The sequence below is a fragment of the Stenella coeruleoalba genome (genome assembly GCF_951394435.1).
Source record: "Stenella coeruleoalba genome assembly, chromosome: X".
Taxonomy (NCBI): domain Eukaryota; kingdom Metazoa; phylum Chordata; class Mammalia; order Artiodactyla; family Delphinidae; genus Stenella; species Stenella coeruleoalba.
This window is the reverse complement of record NC_137152.1, coordinates 13,785,791-13,807,419: the sequence shown is the minus strand read 5'-3', so window position 1 is coordinate 13,807,419 and position 21,629 is coordinate 13,785,791. Positions and strand designations below refer to the sequence as shown.

At 42.0% G+C, this 21,629-nt stretch overlaps 1 protein-coding gene and 1 long non-coding RNA gene across 6 annotated transcripts in view; one reads left to right on the top strand and one right to left on the bottom strand.

Annotated features, from left to right (window-relative positions):
- Nucleotides 1-21,629, bottom strand: part of NHS (NHS actin remodeling regulator) — a 347,396-nt gene that overhangs the window by 37,670 nt on the left and 288,097 nt on the right. For all 5 annotated transcript variants that reach the window (XM_079911197.1, XM_079911200.1, XM_079911198.1 and 2 more), the window contains exon 3: nt 8,924-9,057. In XM_079911197.1, the coding sequence (XP_079767323.1) occupies nt 8,924-9,057 (134 nt within the window). The remainder of the gene's footprint in view (nt 1-8,923; nt 9,058-21,629) is intronic.
- The window catches only part of LOC307180768, a 97,327-nt gene that overhangs the window by 40,784 nt on the left and 34,914 nt on the right, over nt 1-21,629 (top strand). The window lies entirely within an intron of this gene.

The window sequence follows — 21,629 nt, the reverse complement described above, 5'->3', positions numbered from 1 at the left end:
CTCATAGAATGAGTTGGGAAGTGCTCCTTCCCTTGCAGTTTTTTGGAATAGTTTGAGAAGCATGGGTCTTAACTCTTCTCTAAATGTTTGGTAGAGTTCACGTGGGAAGCCATCTGGTCCTGGACTTTTGTTTTTTGGGAGTTTTTAAATTACTGATTCAATTTCATTACTGGTAATTGGTCTGTTCATATTTTCTATTCCTTCCTGGTTCAGTCTTGGGATAGTGTACCTTTCTAAGAGTTTGTCCATTTCTTCTAGGTTGTCCATTTTATTGGCATATAGTTGTTCATAGTAGTCTCTTATGATCCTTTGCATTTCTGTGGTGTTGATTGTAACTTCTCCTTTTTAATTTTGATTTTATTGATATGGGCCCTCTCCCATTTTTTCTTGATGAGTCTGGCTAAAGGTTTGTCAATTTTGTTTGTCTTTTCAGAGAGCCAGCTTTCACTTTCATTGATCTTTTCTATTATTTTTTAGTCTCTGTTTCATTTATTTCTGCTCTGATGTTTATGATTTCTTTCCTGCTACTAAATTTGGGTTTTGTTTGTTCTTCTTTCTCTAGTTGCTTTAAGTGTAAGGTTAGCTTGTTTATTTGAGATTTTACTTGTTTCCTGAGGTAAGATTGTATTGCTATAAACTTCCTTCTTAGAACTGCTTTTGCTGCGTCCCTTAGGTTTTGGATTGTTGTGTTTTCATTGTCATTTGTCTCTACGTATTTATTTCCTCTTTGATTTCTTCAGTTAGCCACTGGTTGTTTAGTAGCATATTGTTTAGCCTCCATGTGTTTGTGTTTTTTGCAGTTTTTTTCTTGTAGTTGATACCTAGTCTCATAGCGTTTTGGTCAGAAAAGATGCTTGACAAGATTTCAATTTTCTTAAATTTACTAAGGCTTGTTTTGTGGCCTAGCGTGTGATCTATCCTGGAGCATGTTCTGTGTGCACTTGAAAAGAGTGTATTCTGCTGCTTTTGGATGGAATGCTCTGTATATCAATTAAGTTTGTCTGGTCTAACATGTCATTTAAGGCCAGTTTCCTTATTGATTTTCTGTCTGGCTGATCTGTCCATTGATGTGAGTGGGGTGTTAGTGTCCTCTACTGTCACTGTGTTACTGTCGATTTCTCCTTTTATGTTTGTAAATATTTGCTTTATATATTTAGGTGCTCCTATGTTGGGTGCATATATATTTACAATTGTTAGATCTTCTTGGATTGATCCCTTGATCATTATGTAGTGTCCTTTTTTGTAACGGCCTTTATTTTAAAGTCTATTTTGTGTGATATACTTACTGCTATGCTGACTTTCTTTTGATTTCCACTTGCATGGAATACCTTTTTACATTCTCTAACTTTTAGTCTGTGTGTGTCTCTAGATCTGAAGTGAGGCTCTTGTTGCAGCATATATACAGGTCTTGTTTTTGTATCCATTCAGCCACTCTGTCTTTTGGTTGGATAATTTAGTCCATTTATATTTAAGGTAATTATTGATATATATGTTCTTATTGCCATTTTGTTGCTTTGGATTTGTTTTTATAGGTCTTCTTTTCTTCTTCTTTTGCTCTCTTCTCTTGTGATTTGATGACTGTCTTTAGCATTATGTTTGGATTCCTTTTTCTTTTTTTGTGTGTATATCTATCACAGATTTTTGGTTTGCAGATACCATGAGGTTTTTGTATAGCAGTCTATATATGTGTGTGTGTGTGTGTGTGTGATTGTTTTAAGTTGCTTATCTCTTAATTTCAAATAAATTTTAAAGACCCTGCATTTGTATTCTCCTCCCCTCATGATTACTTTTTTTTTTTCTTTTGGCCACAAGGCTTGTGGAATCTTAGCTCCCCAGCCAGGGATCGAACCCGTGCCCCCTGCATTAGAAGTGCAGAGTCCTAACCACTAGACCACCAGGGAATTCCCACGATTACTATTTTTGATATCATATTTTATATGTAATTATTTTGTGTATCCCTTAACTGCTTATTGTGGATATAGATGATTTTATTACTTTTGTCTTTAACCTCCCTACTAGCTTTGTGTGTGGATGATTACCTACCTTTACTGTATGTTTGCCTTTACTGGTGAGCTGTTTCATTTTGTAATTTTCTTGTTTCTAATCGTGGCCTTTTCTTTTTTCGCCTAGAGAAGTTCCTTTAACATTTGTTGTAAAGCTGGTTTGGTGGTGCTGAACTCTTTTTAGCTTGTCTGTAAAGCATTTGATCTCCATCAAATCTGAAGGAGAGCCTTGCTGGGTAGAGTATGCTTGGTTGTAGGTTTTTCTGTTTCATCACTTTGAATATATTGTGCCATTCCCTCCTGGCCTGCAGAGTTTCTGCTGAAAAATCAGCTGATGGCCTTTTGGGAGTTCCCTCGTATGTTACTTGTTGTTTTTCCCTTGCTGCTTTTAATATTCTCTCCTTATCTTTAATTTTTGTCATTTTAATTACAATGTGTCTTGGTGTGTTCCTCTTTGGGTTCTACTGTATGGGACTCTGCGCTTCCTAGACTTAGGTGACTGTTTCCTTTCCTAGGTTAGGGAATTTTTCAGCTACTAGGTTTTCAGATATGTTCTCAGGCTCTTTTCCTCTCTCTTCTCCTGCTGGAACTTAATGTGAATTTTAGTATGCTTGATGTTGTCCCAGAGGTCTCTAAAACTGTCCTCATTTCTTTTTATTCTTTTTTCTCTTTTTCTGTTCAGTGGCAGTGATTTCCACTACTCTGTCTTCCAGCTCACTGATCTGTTCCTCAATATCATTTAGTCTACTATTGATTCCTTCTGGTGTATTTTTCATTTCAGTTATTCTTCATCTCTGTTTTGTTGTTCTTTATATTTTCTAACTCTTTGTTGAAAACTTCTAACTTGTTTTATGCATCCATTCTTATCCCGAGTTCTTTAATCATCTTTACAATCATCACTCGGAATTCTTTCTCAGGTAGAATGCCTATCTCCACTTCCCTTAGTTCTTTCTGGGGTTTTTTCTTGTTCCTTCATCTGGAACATGTTCCTCTGCCACCTCATTTTGTTTAAGTTGCTGTTGGCATTTTTATGTATGTAGTAGGTTAGTTATGTTTCTCGACCTTGGAGAAGTGGCCTTCTGTAGGACAAGTCCTATGCATCCCTGCAGCACACTCCCCTCTCGTCACCCAAGCTGCATGCTCTAGGGATTCCCCCTAAGAGGGCTGCGTGGGTCCTTCTGTTGTGGTGGGCTGACTGTCTGGGTGGTCTGGTAGGCTTGGTCGGCCTCTGGTGTGATTGGTTGCCAGGCCCTGCCTTGTGTGGATGCCACTGGTTGGTGGGCCTGGTCATGAGGTGGCTGACTGCAGAACCCCAGGGGGCCCTGGGGCTAGTGCTGGCTCACTGGTGGGAGGAATCAGGGTCCAGAAGACTCAGGAGCTATTCTCCCCTGCCAGTGGTGGGTGAAGCCAGGCCCTGGGGTTAGTGCTGGACTACTGGTAGGCAGAGCTGGTCCTGGAGACTGGCTGCAGGGTCCAGGGATCCCAGAGTGCTGTCAGATCACTGATGGGTAGGAGGGGCCAGTTCCTGACACAATTGGGTATGAGGTTTGGGGTGTCCCAAAACTTGTGTTGGCCTGCTAGTGGGCAGGGCCAGGGCCCAGCTTGTCCCAGGGTTGGGTCTGGCCTGCTTTTGGCTGGCTGGGTCTGCAGGCTGTGGGATTGTGGGTTTCTGGCATCTGATATCTGTCCCCTGGTGGGTGAGGCTGGTCTAGTGGCTAGTGCAGGCTTCCTGGAGGGGAAGGCCAGTGCCTGCCAGCTGGTGGGCGGAGCTGGGTCTTGGCCCTCTGGTGGGCAGGGCCATGTCTAGAGGTGGCTGTGAGCTCAGGAAGTCTTTAGGCAGCCTATCTGCTGATGGGTGGGGCTGTGTCCCCACCCAGTTAGTTATTTGGCTTGAGCTGTCCCAGCACTGGTACCTACAGGCAGTTGGGTGGGGCCAGGTCTTGGTGCTAATGAGCTAATGGCACCCACCAGCACTGGCTTCCATGGGGTAGAAAAAGCTCCCAAATATGGCTGCTGCCAGTGTCTATGTCCCCAGGGTGAGCCACAGCTGCCCCCCACCTCTTTGGGAGACTCTTCAAGACCAGCAGGTAGTTCTGGCCCTGGCTCCTATGAAGTTACTGCTTTTGCCCTGGGTCCTGGTGCACATGAGGTTTTGTGTGCGCCCTTTAAAAGTGGTGTTGGGACTTCCCTGGTGGTGCAGTGGATACGACTCCATGCTGCCAATGCAGGTGGCCTGGGTTCGATCCCTGGTCAGGGAACTAGATCCCACATGCATGCTGCAACTAAGAGTTCTCATGCCACAACTACGGAGCCCGTGTGCCGCAATGAAGGAGCCCGCTTGCCACAACTAAGACCTGGTGCAATCAGATAAATAAAGTGAAGTCTCTATTTTCTGCAGCCCTTTGGGACTCCTGGAATTAAACCCCATTGGCCTTCAAAGCCAAGTGCTTTGGTGGCTCATCTTCCCAGAGCATTGCAGGACCCCTGGGCTGGGGAGCCTGATATGGGGCTCAGAACTCTCCTGTGGGAGAACCCCTGCAATATAATTATTCTCCAGTTTGTGGGTCACTCATCTAGGGGTATGGGACTTGATTATATGAGAAGTCTGCCCCTCCTGCCCATCTTGTTGTGGTTCCTTCTTTATGTCTTAGTTGTTAAAGATCTTTTCGGATAGGTTTTGGTCTTTTTCATAGATGGTTCTACAGATAGTTGTGGTTTTGGTGTGCTTGTGAGAGGAGGTGAGCTCAGGGTCTTTCTACTCTGCCATCTTGGCCCAAATTCCCTTTGGCTGTTCTTGTATGTTTATTTCTCCATAAGAACTTTAGTATCAATGGGTCAAACTCCATTTTTAAAAAAGCTTATTGGTAATTTTTATTAGGATTGTGTTAAACTTATAAATTTATTTAGAACTGACTTGTTTATAGTGCTGAATCATTCTATCCAAGAACAAGGGGTGTCCTTCCACTTGAGAAAGTATAATTTTGTGTCTTTTAGGAATGCTTTCAAATTTCCTAATATAGGTTTTGCACATTTGTGATAAATTAATTCCTAAGTATTTAATCTTCTTTGTTATTGCTGTAAATGGAGTTTTCTATAACACTGGGTCTTCTAATTGTCTATCCTTTGTGTAAGTGAAGGATATTGATTTTTGTGTTTTTATCCTGCTACTTATTGAATTCTTTTATTGTTTAAGTTAGTTTTATAATTGATTCTCTAGAATTTTCCTGGTATAGTATCACATCATTTGCAACTAGATACAGGTTTACTTCTTCTTTACCAATTCTTATGCCTGTAATTGATTTGTTTTGTCCAACTGCATTGATTAATCCCTCTAATATAATGCTAATTAGTAGCAGATAGTGAGTATCCTTGCCTTGTTTCTGATTTTAATGGAAATGCCTCTAATGTTTCCCCATTAAGTTAGATACTGGCTTTAGGACTAAGGCATATATATTTTATCCTGTTAATGAAGTACCATTGAATTCCTATTTTCTCAAGTCTTTTTATAAAGAATAGGTCTTGAATTTTATTTAAGGCCTTTCCAGCATCTATGGAAGTAATCATATGGATTTTCCCCCTTTAGATCTATTAATATAGTATATGGTACTAATAGATTTCCTAATATTGAACCAACCTTCCATTCCTGGAATAAATCCCATTTAGTCATGGTGTATTAATTTCTCAGTATGATATTGTATTCTGTTTGCTCACATTTAATTTAGCATTTTTGCATCAATAATCATGAGTTGATATTGGTCTGTCCTCCCTCCCTCCCTCCCTCCCTCCCTCCCTCCCTCCCTCCTGTCTTTATCAGGTTTAGGTATCAAACCTTCAGAAAAGTTTCATAAAAGAAATGGAGAAGTTCTTCATTTTCAATGTGCTGAAACAACTGATAGAGCGTTGAGATTATCTGGACTTTGAAAGTTTAGTAGAATTCCTCTGTGAAACCATCTCGGCCTGAAATCACCTCCTTTGCCACCCTTGATGAGGGAGGACTTCCATATGGGCTTTCATTAGGAGACACCCCTTGAATTTTCAGCTTACAGAGCTGGGATTTAAGCCTAGTTGGACCTATGGTCTTATCACTATATCACTGATACCTCAGGGACTTGGATTGCCTAATCATAATAATGATGATGATGATGTCTAATACATATTAAGTGCTTTTTATGTGTCAGGTACTGTTTACATGTATTAACACATTCAATCCTTGTTTTAAACTTATAAGGTACTATCTCTCATTATCCCCAAGACACTGAAATGGTTAACTTGTCCAGGGTCACATAGCTCGTAAATGGTAGAGCTTGGTCTTCAATTCCAGGCAGTTTGGCTTCACAGATCATGTCTTTAATGACCAAAGTACAGTATAACAGTTTATAGAATTGTGGATGAGTGTATATCAGAATCTCATTATGAATGCTTTTTTAAAGGGAGAAAAATGGTTTAACTGAAGTCTCGTAAAGGAAAGAGTTGCTGTTTACGAAAACGTCTGTCTAGCAATTTGGCTACAGATTTCCTATCCCTATCCCTACAGCCTTTCCTCTTGCAGCAGTATACAGCCTTTGTAAACAAAGCTTAATGTATAGAACAGTGTTCTAGTCTGAGTCAGCTCCAGGTCTGAGGGATTCAACTTGAATGGAAATCTTCCAATGACCTTGGTGACCGAAACTCAATCAAACAAATGGAACAGTTAAAATTTCCCCAAATTATTTAGAAATACTGTTATTGAGATGGGTAAATTTTCTGATTTACATAAGTATGACCTCTTATTAATGTTTGTTGGGAAAATGAAGCACACTCATTGCTATTCATTAGTTTAAGCTTTTTCCTATAGTCTTATTTTGGTATTTAGACATTATTAAAAATTATGCAGATTAAGACAAAGGGTAATATTTTTATGTCATTTCTGCAAATGCTTAACATTCTTCTCTCCCCCCGCCCCCCGCCAAGAAAGCCAGCTTAATGAGCCACAAAACATATTATAATGAATGGGAAAAATATTTTTAGCATTTTTATGCAGAAAATGCCTCATTAAAAGCAAATGCTACAGCAAGCAGATTTGAGCTTAATAGGAACTTTTGTCGAGCAGGGCTTTTATGACAAATCACTAGCATGTTGTAACTGCTCTATGTAAAGACCCAGAAAGCCATAAGAGACTCTTACCTTCCTTTCTTATCCCTGGGCTGCATTGCAGCAGTATGGTGAGTTTGACATGGCACTTAGTAGACACTTGATGAGCCTGAGGGACATGAAACCTACTGTCCAGCCACGAGTCGGAAAAATGTCTGTGTACTGTTCAATATCACTCACTGTTTTATCTGGATATATCATGAGAGTCATTTAGATGAAATCTGTTCTCAGCTTGGTGTCTGGCATCATGTGACCCAAATATTTTGCATCTAATTTGCATATTGTAAAGCCATAAGGGTACAGGGTTTATAATTATACATACAACCTTAATTTCAAATAAAAACCTCAACTTCTACCTACACTATTGTAACTTCTTTAGACTTAGGGCCTCAAACTGGCATGACGGGAGCAGGGGTCTACCCATTCAGGCAGGCTGTGTAGGCTGATTTGGTCACAGAAACCATAGTCTCTCGCCTCAGTGGTGCCCTACTCAGAGGCACAAAGGGCTCACCTGTCCCCACTGAGCCCTCAGAAGGCACACCTGGGGTAATGGTGTTTCCAGGTATTCTGAGCTGGTCTCAGCTTCATCATCTCTGATCCATACTTGGGGGCTTGAGCTGAGTTACAGCCACACCCACCCAGGCAAGGCTGACATCACCAGTGGTGATGACATCACTCTGGTAACTGGTTACTCAGAAGAGCACCTTCCCTTATAGAATGGGGGAAGCATGAAATTACGAGATGATTCATCTTCAAATGGTAATTTTTCACATCATGTAAGTTCTTTCTCAGTTCACCCTACCTAGTCAGCCACACGATCGCCTGACTAGTAATAATAGTAGTGGTTGCAGCAGTTAACATTTACTGAGGTCTTACTCTATGTCGGGCATTGTGCTAAGTTCTTTCCATGCCTTATTTCATTTAAGCTTCAAACCCTATAAGCTAGTTACTATTAATATCCCCATATTACAGATGAGGGAACTGAGCACAAGGAAGGTAAATAACCTGCCCTAAATCTTTCCGCTTGTATGCAGAAGAATTAGGATTTGAAGCAATTTTTCCCCTGATTTTATTTTATTTATTTTTTATTGAAGGATGGTTGATTTACAGTATTATGTTAGTTTCGGTTATACAGCACAATGATTCAGTTTCATATTTTTTTCTTCAGATTCTTTTCCATTATAGGTTATTACAAAATATTGAAAAGAGTTCCCTGTGCTACGCAATAAATCCTTGTGTTTTTTTTGTTTTTTTTTTTTTTGCGATACGCAGGCCTCTCACTGTTGTGGCCTCTCCCATTGCGGAGCACAGGCTCCAGACGCGCAGGCTCAGCGGCCACGGCTCACAGGCCCAGCCGCTCCGCGGCATGTGGGATCCTCCCGGACCGGGGCACGAACCCGTGTCCCCTGCATCGGCAGGCGGACTCTCAACCACTGCGCCACCAGGGAAGCCCTAAATCCTTGTTGTTTATCTTTTTTATATATAGTGGCGTGTATCTGCTAATCCAATATTCCTAACTTCCCTGATTCTAGAGTCCTTAACTATTATTGCTTTACTGCATTGTGCAGCCAATTAAATTTTTTTAAAAAATCTGTATCCCCACTCTGTTCCCCAAAAAAGAGGCATTCCTTTCAGGAATGAAAGGGGAAAAATTCAGTTTCCAAATGCCCATGATTAGCTCTTTCAGGCAGCCCAGTCTCCTTCAGTAGGAGGAGTGAAACTGACGCCCAAGACCCACTCATACTTCCCGCTGAGTAGGTACAGGGCTGCCGCCTGGCCATCAAGCTCACCGTTAAGAAGTGCCGGTCCTTAAGTTCGCGTCTTCTCTGGCTGTGAGCTGGGGGGTAGGCGGGCAGTGGAGGAGCTACTACGGAAAGGGGTGCAGCAGCTCTCTGCTCGCGGCGATCACTCCGGCTCCGGTGTTCTGGGGGCAGAAAAAGCGATAATACAGAAACATACTTGGCATTTTCAATTTCTCTTTCCCCCTTGGGAGGATGAGCAAAAGGCTTGAAAAAAGTGGGTTTTTGCTAATCCAGCTCATTTGTGTACCAAATAAGCTTTTCAGAATGGTTCTGAACTAAACTTTCACTTCACATGAAGTTGGACACCTACATTTCAGTGGGTCCATCTCATAATCATTGTACAAGATGGTTCACTCTAAGTTTGGAAAAAGTGGTATATTTCTCAACATGCCTCGTTTCAAAACAACATGAGCAAAAAAAAAAAAAAAAAATCTAGAACAATGGTGCAAGATCTGCTGACATCAGTCCTGGAGTGGACCTTAGGCACAGACACACCAGAGCCTCCCAGGGTGTAGCGACAGATGTTCACAGCCATCCAGTGGGTGATGGTGCCAGCTCACATTGGCTCAGGGGCCCGGATTGCTATGTGTTCAGGAATTTTGCGAGCCAGTTTTTAAACTGTTGGTAGCTTGAAATAGGCTACGGTGGGAGTATATATATCACAGAAACTGGAGAGTCCTACACATCAGGGCCTTATTCATTTATTTCTTTATTACATTTTTTAAAAACAGAGCCTGTGGCCTGAACACCGTTGTACCCATCTACGCTGTGTCACCCACAACACTCAGATGGCTTTCAAATCCTGTGTTCCTAAGAAAGTAAAGAAATCCCAATGGTGACAGTTGTCTGATTTAGGAATAAAGGTACTTCTGGGAAAAACCAAGAAATTTCCATGTGTGCGATGAAGTGGTCCTGACTCATTGACAAGAATCACTGAGACATCAAGAGCACAGCTTAGCTTTCTGGGTGTCTCAGTGAGCCCCAAAGCACGTCCTACCCAACATACTGGCCACACCAAAGGCTTCCCTGCCTGCCAAAACCCAGCCCACACTCATGCCTAGGGCCTGAAATCTCGTGACTCCCACCCAATATGACCAAGGTAGAAATTTGTGCAGCAGATGTCTTAATCTGTCTTGTGTTGTTTAAAGTTGCCATTACTCAGCACGTCTACGATAATAATTACGATGCCCAATATTTATTGAGCAATTGCCATTCATCAAAGATGCTTTGCAAAAGCTTTTAGGTGCATTATCTTGACAACTGCACGAAGTAGGCACTGATAGTGTCCCTCTTGTGCAGATGCCTAAACCAATCAGGGAGGCCAAGTCATTGCCGAGCTGTCAGTGGTACACACTTGGCCCCAGGGCTCTGCTCTTGACCACTTCTTGACCTGTAAGCTCTAGAAGGTCCAAACACACCTCGCTAATCAGAGCAAGACTGCTGGGATTTGATAGTATTTGATTATAATTACATTTTATCACATTCTAATTCTTTGGACATTGATAATATAGAATATTTGGCTACTCATAAGACACTAATTCTTTTACCCGTGTTAGGAAACAGCTAACTACACTGACCCTCTCAGGTGGCGTCAGATGCCCTTCCTCTGAAGGCCCTGTAGTGCCAGTGGCCATTTCATCTCTCTCATTGTATTGATAAACATCAGGATCTCTCTATATGTCTGCCTCTTTTATAGAAGGCTGCCCCTGGACAACAGAGATTATATTCAGCTTTCTGTCGCAGTGCCCTGCTGTGCCTGTGATATAGTGGGTTCTCAATAAATGTTTGTGGAGTGACTGAAAGGAAGAACAAATTAACGCTTTCATTAAGGTCTGCTTTTGTAACAGTAGAATGCACTTTAAAGCCCTACCTTTCCCATGGGCTGTGTAGTTAGTTAGTGCCCTCGCTGTGCCCTTGCTGTTAGGTCGTTCTCTGGTCCTGTTGCCTATTTACGCTGGCTGCCCTAATGCTGGCCCCTTTCCTCTTTGCTGTAGTCAGTGTGCTGTACTCTAAACCAGTACCTGAGCACTCTTGAGCCTTCTGATTTCTGTCCATGTCTGACTGGCCTGTCTGTGGGCCTCCCTGCCTCAACTGCCAACTTTGTCTGTGTCAGGAAAATGGGGCAGTATTTCTCACCTACCTTTGCTTGGGATTCTTTTTTTTTTTTTTAATCTGGCTCCTTAATTAATTAATTAATTAATTTTTGGCTGTGTTGGGTCTTAGTTTCTGTGCGAGGGCTTCTCTAGTTGTGGCAAGCGGGGGCCACTCTTCATCGCGGTGCGCAGGCCTCTCACTATCGCGGCCTCTCGTTGCAGAGCACAGGCTCCAGACGCGCAGGCTCAGTAGTTGTGGCTCACGGGTCTAGTTGCTCCGCGGCATGTGGGATCTTCCCAGACCAGGGCTCGAACCCGTGTCCCCTGCATTAGTAGGCAGATTCTCAACCACTGCGCCACCAGGGAAGCCCTGCTTGGGATTCTTTAGACAAATGTTGACTCCCATTCACAACCAGAGAAAAGTCCTCATCCCCACACAGGTGGTCTTTGCTAAACTGCCACCATAGCCATTGTTCATCAGGAAGACTTAAAAAAAAATTATATAGTTGATTTACAATATTGTGGGACTTCCCTGGTGGGGCAGTGGTTAAGAATTTGCCTGCCAATGAAGGGTTCACGGGTTCGAGCCCTGGTCCGGGAAGATTCCACATGCCACAGAGCAGCCAAGCCTGCGAGCCACAACTACTGAAGCCCACGTGCCTAGAGCCCATGCTCCACAACAAGAGAAGCCACCGCAATGAGAAGCCCGTGCACTGCAACAAAGAGTAGCCCCCGCTCGCCGCAACTAGAGACAAGCCTGCACGCAGCAGTGAAGACCCAGTGCAGTGAAAAATAAATAAATTAATTAATTAAGAAAAAAAACAATGGAATACAATACTGTGTTAGTTTCAGGCATACAGCTTCAGATTCTTTTCCAATATAGGTTATTACAAGATACTGAATATAGTTCCCTGTGCTATACAGTAAATCCTTGTTGTTTATCTATTTTATATATAGTGCTGTGTATCTGTTAATCCCATACTCCTAATTTATCCCTCCGCCTCCCCTTTCCCCTTTGGTAACCGTAAGTTTGTTTTCTATGTCTATGAGTCTGTTTCTGTTTGGTCAATAAATGAATTTGTATTTTTTTTTTTAGATTCCACACATAAGTGATATCATATAATATTTGTCTTTCTCTGTCTGACTTGGTATGATAATCTCTAGGTCCATCCATGTTGCTGCAAATGGCAATATTTCATTCTTTTTTAGCGCTGAGTAATATTCCATTGTATATACACCACATCTTCTTTATCCATTCATCTATTGATGGACTCTCAGGTTGCTTCTATGTCTTGGCTATTGTAAATAGTGCTGCAATGAACATAGCAGTGCATGTATCTTTTTGAATTATAGTTGTGTCTAGGTATATGCCCAGGAGTGGGTTTGCTGGATCATATATGGTAACTCTATTTTTAGTTTTTTAAGGAACCTCCATACTGTTCTCCATAGTGGCTGCACCAATTTACATTCCACCAACGGTGTAGGAGGGTTCCCTTTTCTCCACACCATCTCCAGCATTTATTATTTTTAGACTTTTTGATGATGGCCATTCTGACTGGTGTGAGGTGATAACTCCTTGTAGTTTTAATTTGCATTTTCCCAATAATTAGCGATGTTGAGCATTTTTTCATGTGCCTGTTGGCCAACTGTATGTCTTCTTTGGAGAAATGTCTATTTAGGTCTTCTGCCCAGTTATTGATTGGGTTGTTTGTTTGTTTTCTGATACTGAGTTGTATGAGGTGTCTGTATATTTTGGAAATTAAGCCCTTGTTCTTCTCATCGTTTGCAAATATTTTTTCCCAGTCTGTAGGTTGTCTTTTCATTTTGTTTATGGTTTGCTTTGCTGTGAAAAAGCCTATAAGTTTGACTAGGTTCCATTTATTTATTTTTGCATTTACTTCTTTTACCTTGGAAGACTGATCTAAGAAAACATTACTGTGATTTATGTCTGAGAATGTTTTGCCTATGTTCTCTTCCAGGAGTTTTATGGTGTCATATCTTATGTTTAAGTCTTTAAGCCATTTTAGGTTTATTGTTGTGTATGGTGTGAGGTTGTGTTCTAACTTCATTGATTTACATGAGGCTGTCCAGCTTTCTCAACACCACTTGCTGAAGGGACTGTCTTTTCTCCACTGTATATTCTTGCCTCCTTTGTTGAAGATTAATTGACTGTAGGTGTGTGGGTTTATTTCTGGGATCTCTAATTCTGTTCTTTTGATGTATATGTCTGTTTTTGTACCAATACCATGCTGTTTGGATTACTGTAGCTTTGCAGTATTGTCTGAAATCTGGGAGGGTTATGCCTCCAGCTTTGTTCTATTTCCTCAGAGTTGCCTTGGCAATTCTTGGTCTTTTGTAGTTCCATGTAAATTTTAGGATTATGTGTTCTAGCTCTGTGAAAAATATCACGGGTAATTTGACAGAGATCATGTGAAATCTGTAGATTGCTTTGGGTAGTATGGCTGTTTTAACAATATTAATTATTCCAATCCAAGAGCATGGGATAGCTTTCCATTTCTTCGTATCATTTTCAGTTTCCTTTATCAGTGTTTTATAGTTCTCAGCATATAGGTCTTTCATCTCCTTGGTTAGGTTTTATTTATTGCACAATTTTATTTATTTATTTATTTAAATTTATTTATTTATTTATTTTTTAAAATTTATTTTATTTATTTATTTTTGTCTGTGTTGGGTCTTCGTTGCTGCGCGCGGGCTTTCTCTAGTTGCGGCGAGCGGGGGCTACTCTTTGTTGCGGTGCGTGGGCCTCTCATTGCAGTGGCTTCTCTCATTGTGGAGCACGGGCTCTAGGCGCGTGGGCTTCAGTAGTTGTGGCACACGGGCTCAGTAGTTGTGGCTCACGGGCTCTAGAGCACAGGCTCAGTAGTTGTGGCACACGAGCTTAGTTGCTCCGCGGCATGTGGGATCTTCCCGGACCAGGGATCGAATCCGTGTCCCCTGCATTGGCAGGCGGATTCTCAACCACTTGCGCCACCGGGGAAGCCCTTAAATTTATTTTATTTTATCTTTTTAGCTGCTTTGGGTCTTCATTGCTGCGTGTGGGCTTTCTCTAGTTGCGGCGAGCGGAGGCTACTCTTTGTTGCAGTGCACGGGCTTCTCATTGCGGTGGCCTCTCTTGTTGCGGAGCACAGGCTCTAGGTGTGCAGGCTTCAGTAGTTGTGGCACGGGGGCTCAGTAGTTGTGGCACGCAGGCTCTAGAGCGCAGCCTCAGTAGTTGTGGCGCACAGGCTTAGTTGCTCCGCGGCATGTGGGATCTTCCCGGGCCAGGGTTCAAACCCGTGTCCCCTGCATTGGCAGGTGGATTCTTAACCATTGTGCCACCAGGGAAGCCCTTTGCACAATTGTAAATGGGATTGTTTTTTTACTTTCTCTTTCTGATATATTTCATTGTTAGTATAAAGAAATGCAACAGATTTCTGTATATTGATCTTGTATCCTGCTACTTTGCTGAATTCATTTATTCTAACAGTTTTTGTGTGGAGTCTTTAGGGTCTTCTATATAGAGTGTCATGTCATCTGCGTACAATAACAATTTTATCTCTTCCCTTCCAATTTGGATACCTTTTATTTCTTTTTCTTGTCTGACTGCTGTGGCTAGGACTTCCAATATTGTGTTGAATAGAAGCGGTGAGAGTGGACATCCTTGTCTTGTTCCAGAATTTAGTGGGAAAGATTTCACCTTTTCACTGTTGAGTATTATATTCACTGTGGGTTTGTTGTAAATGGATTTTATTATGTTGAGATATGATCCCTCTATACCTGCTTTGGTGAGAATTTTTATCATGAATGGATGTTGAATTTTATCAAATGCTTTTTCTGCATCTATTGAGATGATCATGTTGTTTCTGTCTTTTCTTTTGTTGATACGGTGTATCACGTTGATTGATTTGTGTATGTTGAACCATCCTTGTGACCTTGGAATGAATCCAACTTGATCATGGTGTATGATCCTTCTTATGTGTTGTTGGATTCAGTTTGCTAATATTTTGTTGAGGAATTTTCCATCTATATTCATCAAAGATACTGACCTGTGATTTTGTTTTTTTGTAGTATCGTTGTCTGGTTTTGGTATAAGGGTGATAGTGGCTTCATAAAATGATTTTGGGAGTGTTCCCTCCTCTTCAGTCGTTTGGAATAGTTTGAGAAAGATAGGTATGAGTTCTTCTTTTTGTTTGGTAGAATTCCCCAGTGAAGCCATCTGGTCCTAGACTTTTGTTTGCAGGGAGGTTTGTTGTTGTTGTTGTTTTATACAGATTCTATTTTACTTCTAGTGATCGGGCTGTTCAAATTATCTGTTTCTTTTTGATTCAGTTTTGGCAGGCTGTATGTTTCTAGAAACTTGTCAGTTTCTTCTATGTTGTCCATTTTGTTGGCATATAAACTGTTCATGGTTTTTTTCTTAAGATTTTTTGTGCTTCTGCGGTATTGGTTGTTGTTTCTCTTTCATTTCTTATTTTGTTTATTTGGGTCCTCTCTCTTTTGTTTTTGGTGAGCCTGGCTAGAGGGTCATCGATTTTGTTTACCCTTTCAAAAAACAGCTCTTGGTTTTATTGAGTTTTTTATTATTTGTAATTCTCTTTTATTTATTTCCTCTCTGATCTTTATTTCCTTCCGTCTGCTGGCTTTAGGTTTTGTATGTTCTTTTCTAATTCTTTTAGGTGGAAGGTTAGGTTGTTTGAGATTTTTCTTATTTTTTGAGGAAGACGTGTATTGCTGTAAGCTTCTCTCTCAGGACTGCATCCCATAGATTTCGGATGGTTGTGGGTTTGTGTGTGTGTGTGTGTGTGTGTGTGTGTGTGTGTGTGTGTGTGTGTGTGGTACGCGGGCCTCTCACTGTTGTGGCCTCTCCCGTTGCGGAGCGCAGGCTCAGCGGCCATGGTTCACGGGCCTAGCCGCTCCGCGGCATGTGGTATCTTCCTGGACCGGGGCACGAACCCATGTCCCCTGCATTGGCAGGCGGACTCTCAACCACTGCGCCACCAGGGAAGCCCATGTGTTTTTATTTTCCTTTGTCTTGAGGTATTTTTTTAATTTTCTCTTTGATTTAATTGTTGACTCGTTTTTTTTAGTAGCATGTTGTTTAGTCTCTATGTAATCATTTTTTTTCTCATTTTTCTTTCTGTGGTTGATTTCTAGTTTCATGCCATTGTGGTCAGAGAAGATGCTTGAGGTAATTTCTTTTCTCTTAAATTTGTTGAGGCTTGTTTTGTGTCTTAGTATGTGGTCTACCCTAGAGAATGTTCCATGTGTACTTGAAAAGAGTATTTTGGTTTTCTTGGATGTAGTGTCCTGTAGATATCAATTAAGTCTGTTTTAATGTGTAATTTAGAGTCTCTGTTGCCTTACTGATTTTCTGTTTGGAAGATCTGTCCATTGATGTCAGTGGGGTGTTAAAATCTCCTGCTACTATTGTATTCCCATCAGTTTCTCCTTTTATGTCTGTTAGTATTTGTTTCATGTATTTAGGTGCTCCTATATTGCATACATATACGTTAATGAGTGTAATATTATCCTCTTCTTATATTGATCCTTTTATCATTAATACAGGGTCCTTCTTTGTCTTTATTCATGGCCTTTGTTTTAAAGTCTATTTTTTCTGATATGAGTATTGCTACCCTCGCTTTCTTGTCATTTCCATTTGCATGAAATATCTTTTTCCATCCCCTCACTTTCAATCTATGCATGTCTTTAACCCTACAGTGGGTCTCTTATAGGCAGCAGATTGTAGGTTCTTGTTTTATTATCCAATCTGCCAATCTGTGTCTTTTTATCAGAGCATTTAGTCTATTGACATTTAAAGTAATTATTGATAAGTATGTATTTATTGCCATTTTAAACCTTGTTTTCCAGTTGATTTTGTATTTCTTCTTTGTTCCTTCTTTTTGTTTTTCCTTTTGTAGTTTATGGTTTTCTTTTGTATTATGCTTGAGTTCCTTTCTTTTTGGCTTTTGTGAGACCACTGTATGTTTTTAATTTGTGGTTACCCTGGTTTTCAAGTATGTTAAACCATAACTGTATCTTCTTGCCTTAGACTGATAGTCATGTAAGCTCAAACACATTCTAAAAAAACTACATATTCTTACTCCCCTCTCCCACATTATGTGATTCTGATGTCCTCTTTTACGTCTTCATGTTTATCCTTTTGTTGTTCCTTATAGTTGCTTTCACAAATTTTTTGATTGTTTTTAAATTTATGTACTGGCTTATTTAAGTGATCTTCAGTCCTTTTATATATTTGCCTTTCCTGTTCTGATTTTCCCTTTCCTATAGATTCTTGCTTCTTTTCTGTTTAGAGAAGACCTTTCAATATTTCTTTTAGGATAGGCTTAGTATTTCTATATTCTTCTTTTTTTTAACTTTTTATTTCATACTGGAGTGTAGTTGATTAACAATGTTGTGTTAGTTTCAGGTTATACAGCAAAGTGATTTAGTTATACATATGCATGTATCTATTCTTTATCAAATTCTTTTCCCATTTAGGTTGTTACATAATATTGAGCAGAGTCCCCTGTTTTACACAGTAGGTCCTTGTTGGTTATCCATTTTAAGTATAGCAGTGTGTACATGTCCATCCCAAACTCCCTAAGTATCCACCCTTGCCCTAGAACCATAAGTTTGTTCTCTAAGTCTGTGAGTCTGTTTTGATTTCTTAAATAAGTACATTTGTATCATTTTTTTTAAGATTCTGCATATAAGCAATATCATATGATATCTATCTCACTTTCTCTGTCTGACTTCCTTCACTCAGTATGACACTCTCTGGGTCCATCCATGTTGCTGCAAATGGCATTATTTCATTCTTTTTAATGGCTGAGTAATATTCCATTGTATATATACACCACATCTTCTTTATCCATTCCTCTGTTGATGGACATTTAGGTTGCTTGCGTGTCTTGGCTATTGTCGGTGCTGCAATGAACACTGGGGTGCATGTATCCTTTCGGACCATGTTTTTCTCTGGATATATGCCCAGGAGTGGGATTGCAGGATCATACGGTAGGTCTATTTTTAGTTTTTTAAGGAACCTCCATACTCTGCTCCATAGTGGCTGTACCAATTTACATTCCCATCAGCAGTGTAGGAGGGTTCCCTTTTCTCCACACCCTCTCCAGCATTTACCGTTTCTGGATTTTTTGATGATAGCCATTCTGACTGGTGTGAGGTGATATCTCAATGCAGTTTTTTTTTATTATTATTTACTAATTTTTACAAATTTATTTTTGGCTGTGTTGGGTCTTTGTTGCTGCTCACGGGCTTCCTCTAGTTGCGGCGAGTGGGGGCTACTCTTCGTTGTGGTGCACGGGCTTCTCATTGCGGTGGCTTCTCTTGAGAGCACAGGCTCTAGGCACGCGGGTTTCAGTAGTTGCAGCATGCAGGCTCAGTAGTTGTGGCATGCGGGCTCTAGAGCGCAGGCTCATTGGTTGTGGCGCATGGGCTTAGTTGCTCCATGGCATGTGGGATATTCCCGGACCAGGGATCGAACCCGTGTCCCCTGCACTGGCAGGTGGATTCTCAGCCACTGTGCCACCAGGGAAGCCCTCAGTGTAGTTTTGATTTGCATTTCTCTAATAATTAGTGATGTTGAATATCTTTTCATGAGTATTGCCGTGTTGCTGTATTCTTTTAGTTTTTTGCTCGTCTGAGAAATTCTTTCTCCCTCCTTCTATTCTAAATGATAATCTTGCTGGGCAGAGTATCCGAGGTTGCAGGTTTTTTCCTTTCAGAACTTTGAATGTATCTTGCCACTCCCTTCTGGCCTGCAGAGTTTCTGTAGAGCAGTCAGCTGATAGCCTTATGATATTCCCTTGTAAATGACTCTGTTTTTCTCTTGCTGCCTTTAGAATCCTCCCTTTATTTTTCACTTTTGCCATTTTAATTACGTGTCTTGGTGTGGATCAGTTTGGGTTCATCTTGTTTGGGATGGTCTGTGATTCCTGTACCTGGATATCTGTTTCCTTCTTTAGGTTTGGGAAGTTTTCAGCCAGAATTTCTTCAGGTACATTTTGGATCCCTTTTTCTCTTTCTTCTTCTCCTGGAATCCGTATTATGTGCACACTTTATATTTTATCCCATGGATCTCGTATGTTGCTTTCACTTTTTTTTTCACTTGTCTTTCTGTCTGCTGTTCTGATTGGGTGGTTTGTGTTATTTTATCTTCCAGATGACTTGTTCATTCTGCTATTTAGACTTATTTAAGTCTGCTGTTTATTGACTTTAGTTCGGTTTTTATCTTGGCAATTGAGTTGTCTAATTTTGATTGGCTCCTGTTCATGGTTTCTATTGAATAGTTCCTTGTTACAGTGATCTACATTTCTATCAATAGTGTTTCTTAGGTCCTTTAGCATTTTTATTACCTCCTTTTTGAACTCAGGGCCTGGTAGACTGGCGAGGTTTGTTTCATCGTTCTCTCAGGGGATTTCTCTTATTCTTTTAAATTGGGAGTCGTTCCTCTGCATTTTCGTTTTACTTATATTTCTCTAACTCCACGAATTTAGGAGAAACAGTTATCTACTGTGGTCCTGAAAGGCTGTTTCTATGTGGGAGTGTGCTGGGGTAGACTGTGTGAGTCCACGTTATTTTTGGTGTGAGGGCTCTATTTGGTATGGATGTCTGCCACATCTTTCCTCAGCATGTGCTGCCCACTGTTCCCCCTTGATGGGGGGTGTGTTTGGTGTTGTGCTGGCCAGAGCCTGCACTGTATGTTGGGTGGGGCCTCGTCTTTGCTTTGTGGTTGTCACAGCCCTGTCAGGGGCAGGGTCTACTCCCCAGCTGTTGGAGTAGAGGCCCTGAGATCTGGTTCTCAGCTGCAGTGTGAGGTAGGCGGGACCGGAGCACTCCCTCTGGGAGCCGCTGTGTGTTCCTCCTCAGGAGCTGTCCGCCAGGACCTGTGACTCTGTGAGGCCTCCTGCCACCCGGTGTGCACACCCACAAAATCCGCTGCTGCTGGTGCCGCCCTGAGACCCGTCTCGGCTGTGGGAGCGCTGATAATTGGCTCGAGCGTCAGCCTTGCCTTTGAAGTGTGCAGGTTCACGAAGCATGAGCTCCCAAGGCCTGCCGGAGCTGCGCCCCACGGTGGGAGTGCTGATGATTGGCTCTGACGTCAGCCCTGGTACGTGCGCGCTCCCAAAGTCTGGCGTGGCTGGAGCCGCACCCCCGCAGTGAGCACACTGACAATGAGGCGTCTATGGTGGACCCGTACCCGGCCCTTCATGCGTCGATAATGGGGTCCTTTGGCGGACCTGTGCCCTGTCCTGTGTGCAGCCCCAATTACAGCCCAGACCACACTCCAGGCTCTTCAGGATGTCTCTGCGCAGCCAAAGCAAGTCCTCTTCCCGTGTCTGTCCACTGAAGCCTGAGTTTCAGCACCCACGAGCTGTGCATCCCAGCAGGCACGCATCTCAGGCTGGGAAGCGTGGCAGCACGGCAGCTGTCAGCCGGTCCCTCTGTATCTTGCTTGGCAGCAAGTCAGCCCGGGCACACTCCTCTCTTGCAAATTCCAGGCCCCTGCAGCTCCCTTGTCCTGGCGGACCTTCCCGCCAGCGAAGGAGGTTCCCAGGGTGAGGGAACCCTTCCTCTTTCACAGCTCCCTTCCAGGGGTGCAGGTCCCATCCTGATTCCTTCTTTTTTTTCTCTCCTTTCGTCCTACCCGGTTATGTGGGGATCTTTCTTGCAGCTTTGGTTGTATGAGATCTTTTGACAGCTTTCAGCTGGTATCCTGTGAGAATCGTTCCCGATGTAGCTGTATTTTTTTATGTATTTGTAGGGGGGAAGTGAGCTCCATGTCCCACTCTGCCAGCTTGATCTCCCTTCCAAGAGGTCTTTTTGAGATAAATGTCTTCCATGTTAAAGTGCCCACCTCCATTTTTCTCTGCAAGGAAACAGTGGGCTTTTCTAAATGGGCCGTGTAAGGAAAAGCTTTTATATTCTTAAATGCATAATGAAGAGTAAAATATAGGTGTCACTAGTTAGGAAAAGGTAGAAGGAAGGGAGGGGTCTGGAGGGAGATGATATCAACTCAATTTGCCATTCAATTTCTCCCCTCCTGCCCTTTCATTTGCCCCAGGCCGGGAGTAGGCAGGTAGATTAATGGGTCCCTAATACTTCTTTCTGGTGGTGGTGTGAGGAGAACATTCGTCAACTAGAGCCTGAAACTGCAGTAGACTCTTGGTGCTTATTCCCTTAGACCAACGAAATTTAGACCCCAGCCCTGAAACTTGAAAGGAAAGGAAATATAAAACATAAATCTCTCTTTATCGCCTCTTAGTAATCTCTCCCTGTCTCACAAACATAAACATTGGTATCACTTCAAGCCATTATTGGCTCTGAGCATAAAGAACTGCTAAGAAAAAAAGGAAAAAGAGAGGAATCAGATTCTAAATAACTTGAAATCCATTAGGATGCTGCTTCCTCTGAGGAGCCTTCCCTGAAGCTCCATGGCATCATGAGTGCCTTTCCTCTGAGCCCCCATATCACTGTGTTGAAATTACCTGGTTACTTGCCTGTCTCCCTCAGTAGGCCAGGAATTCCTTGTGGGCAAGGACCACACACTGTTGCTCTCTGAGTCCTAGGTGTAGCACAGTGCC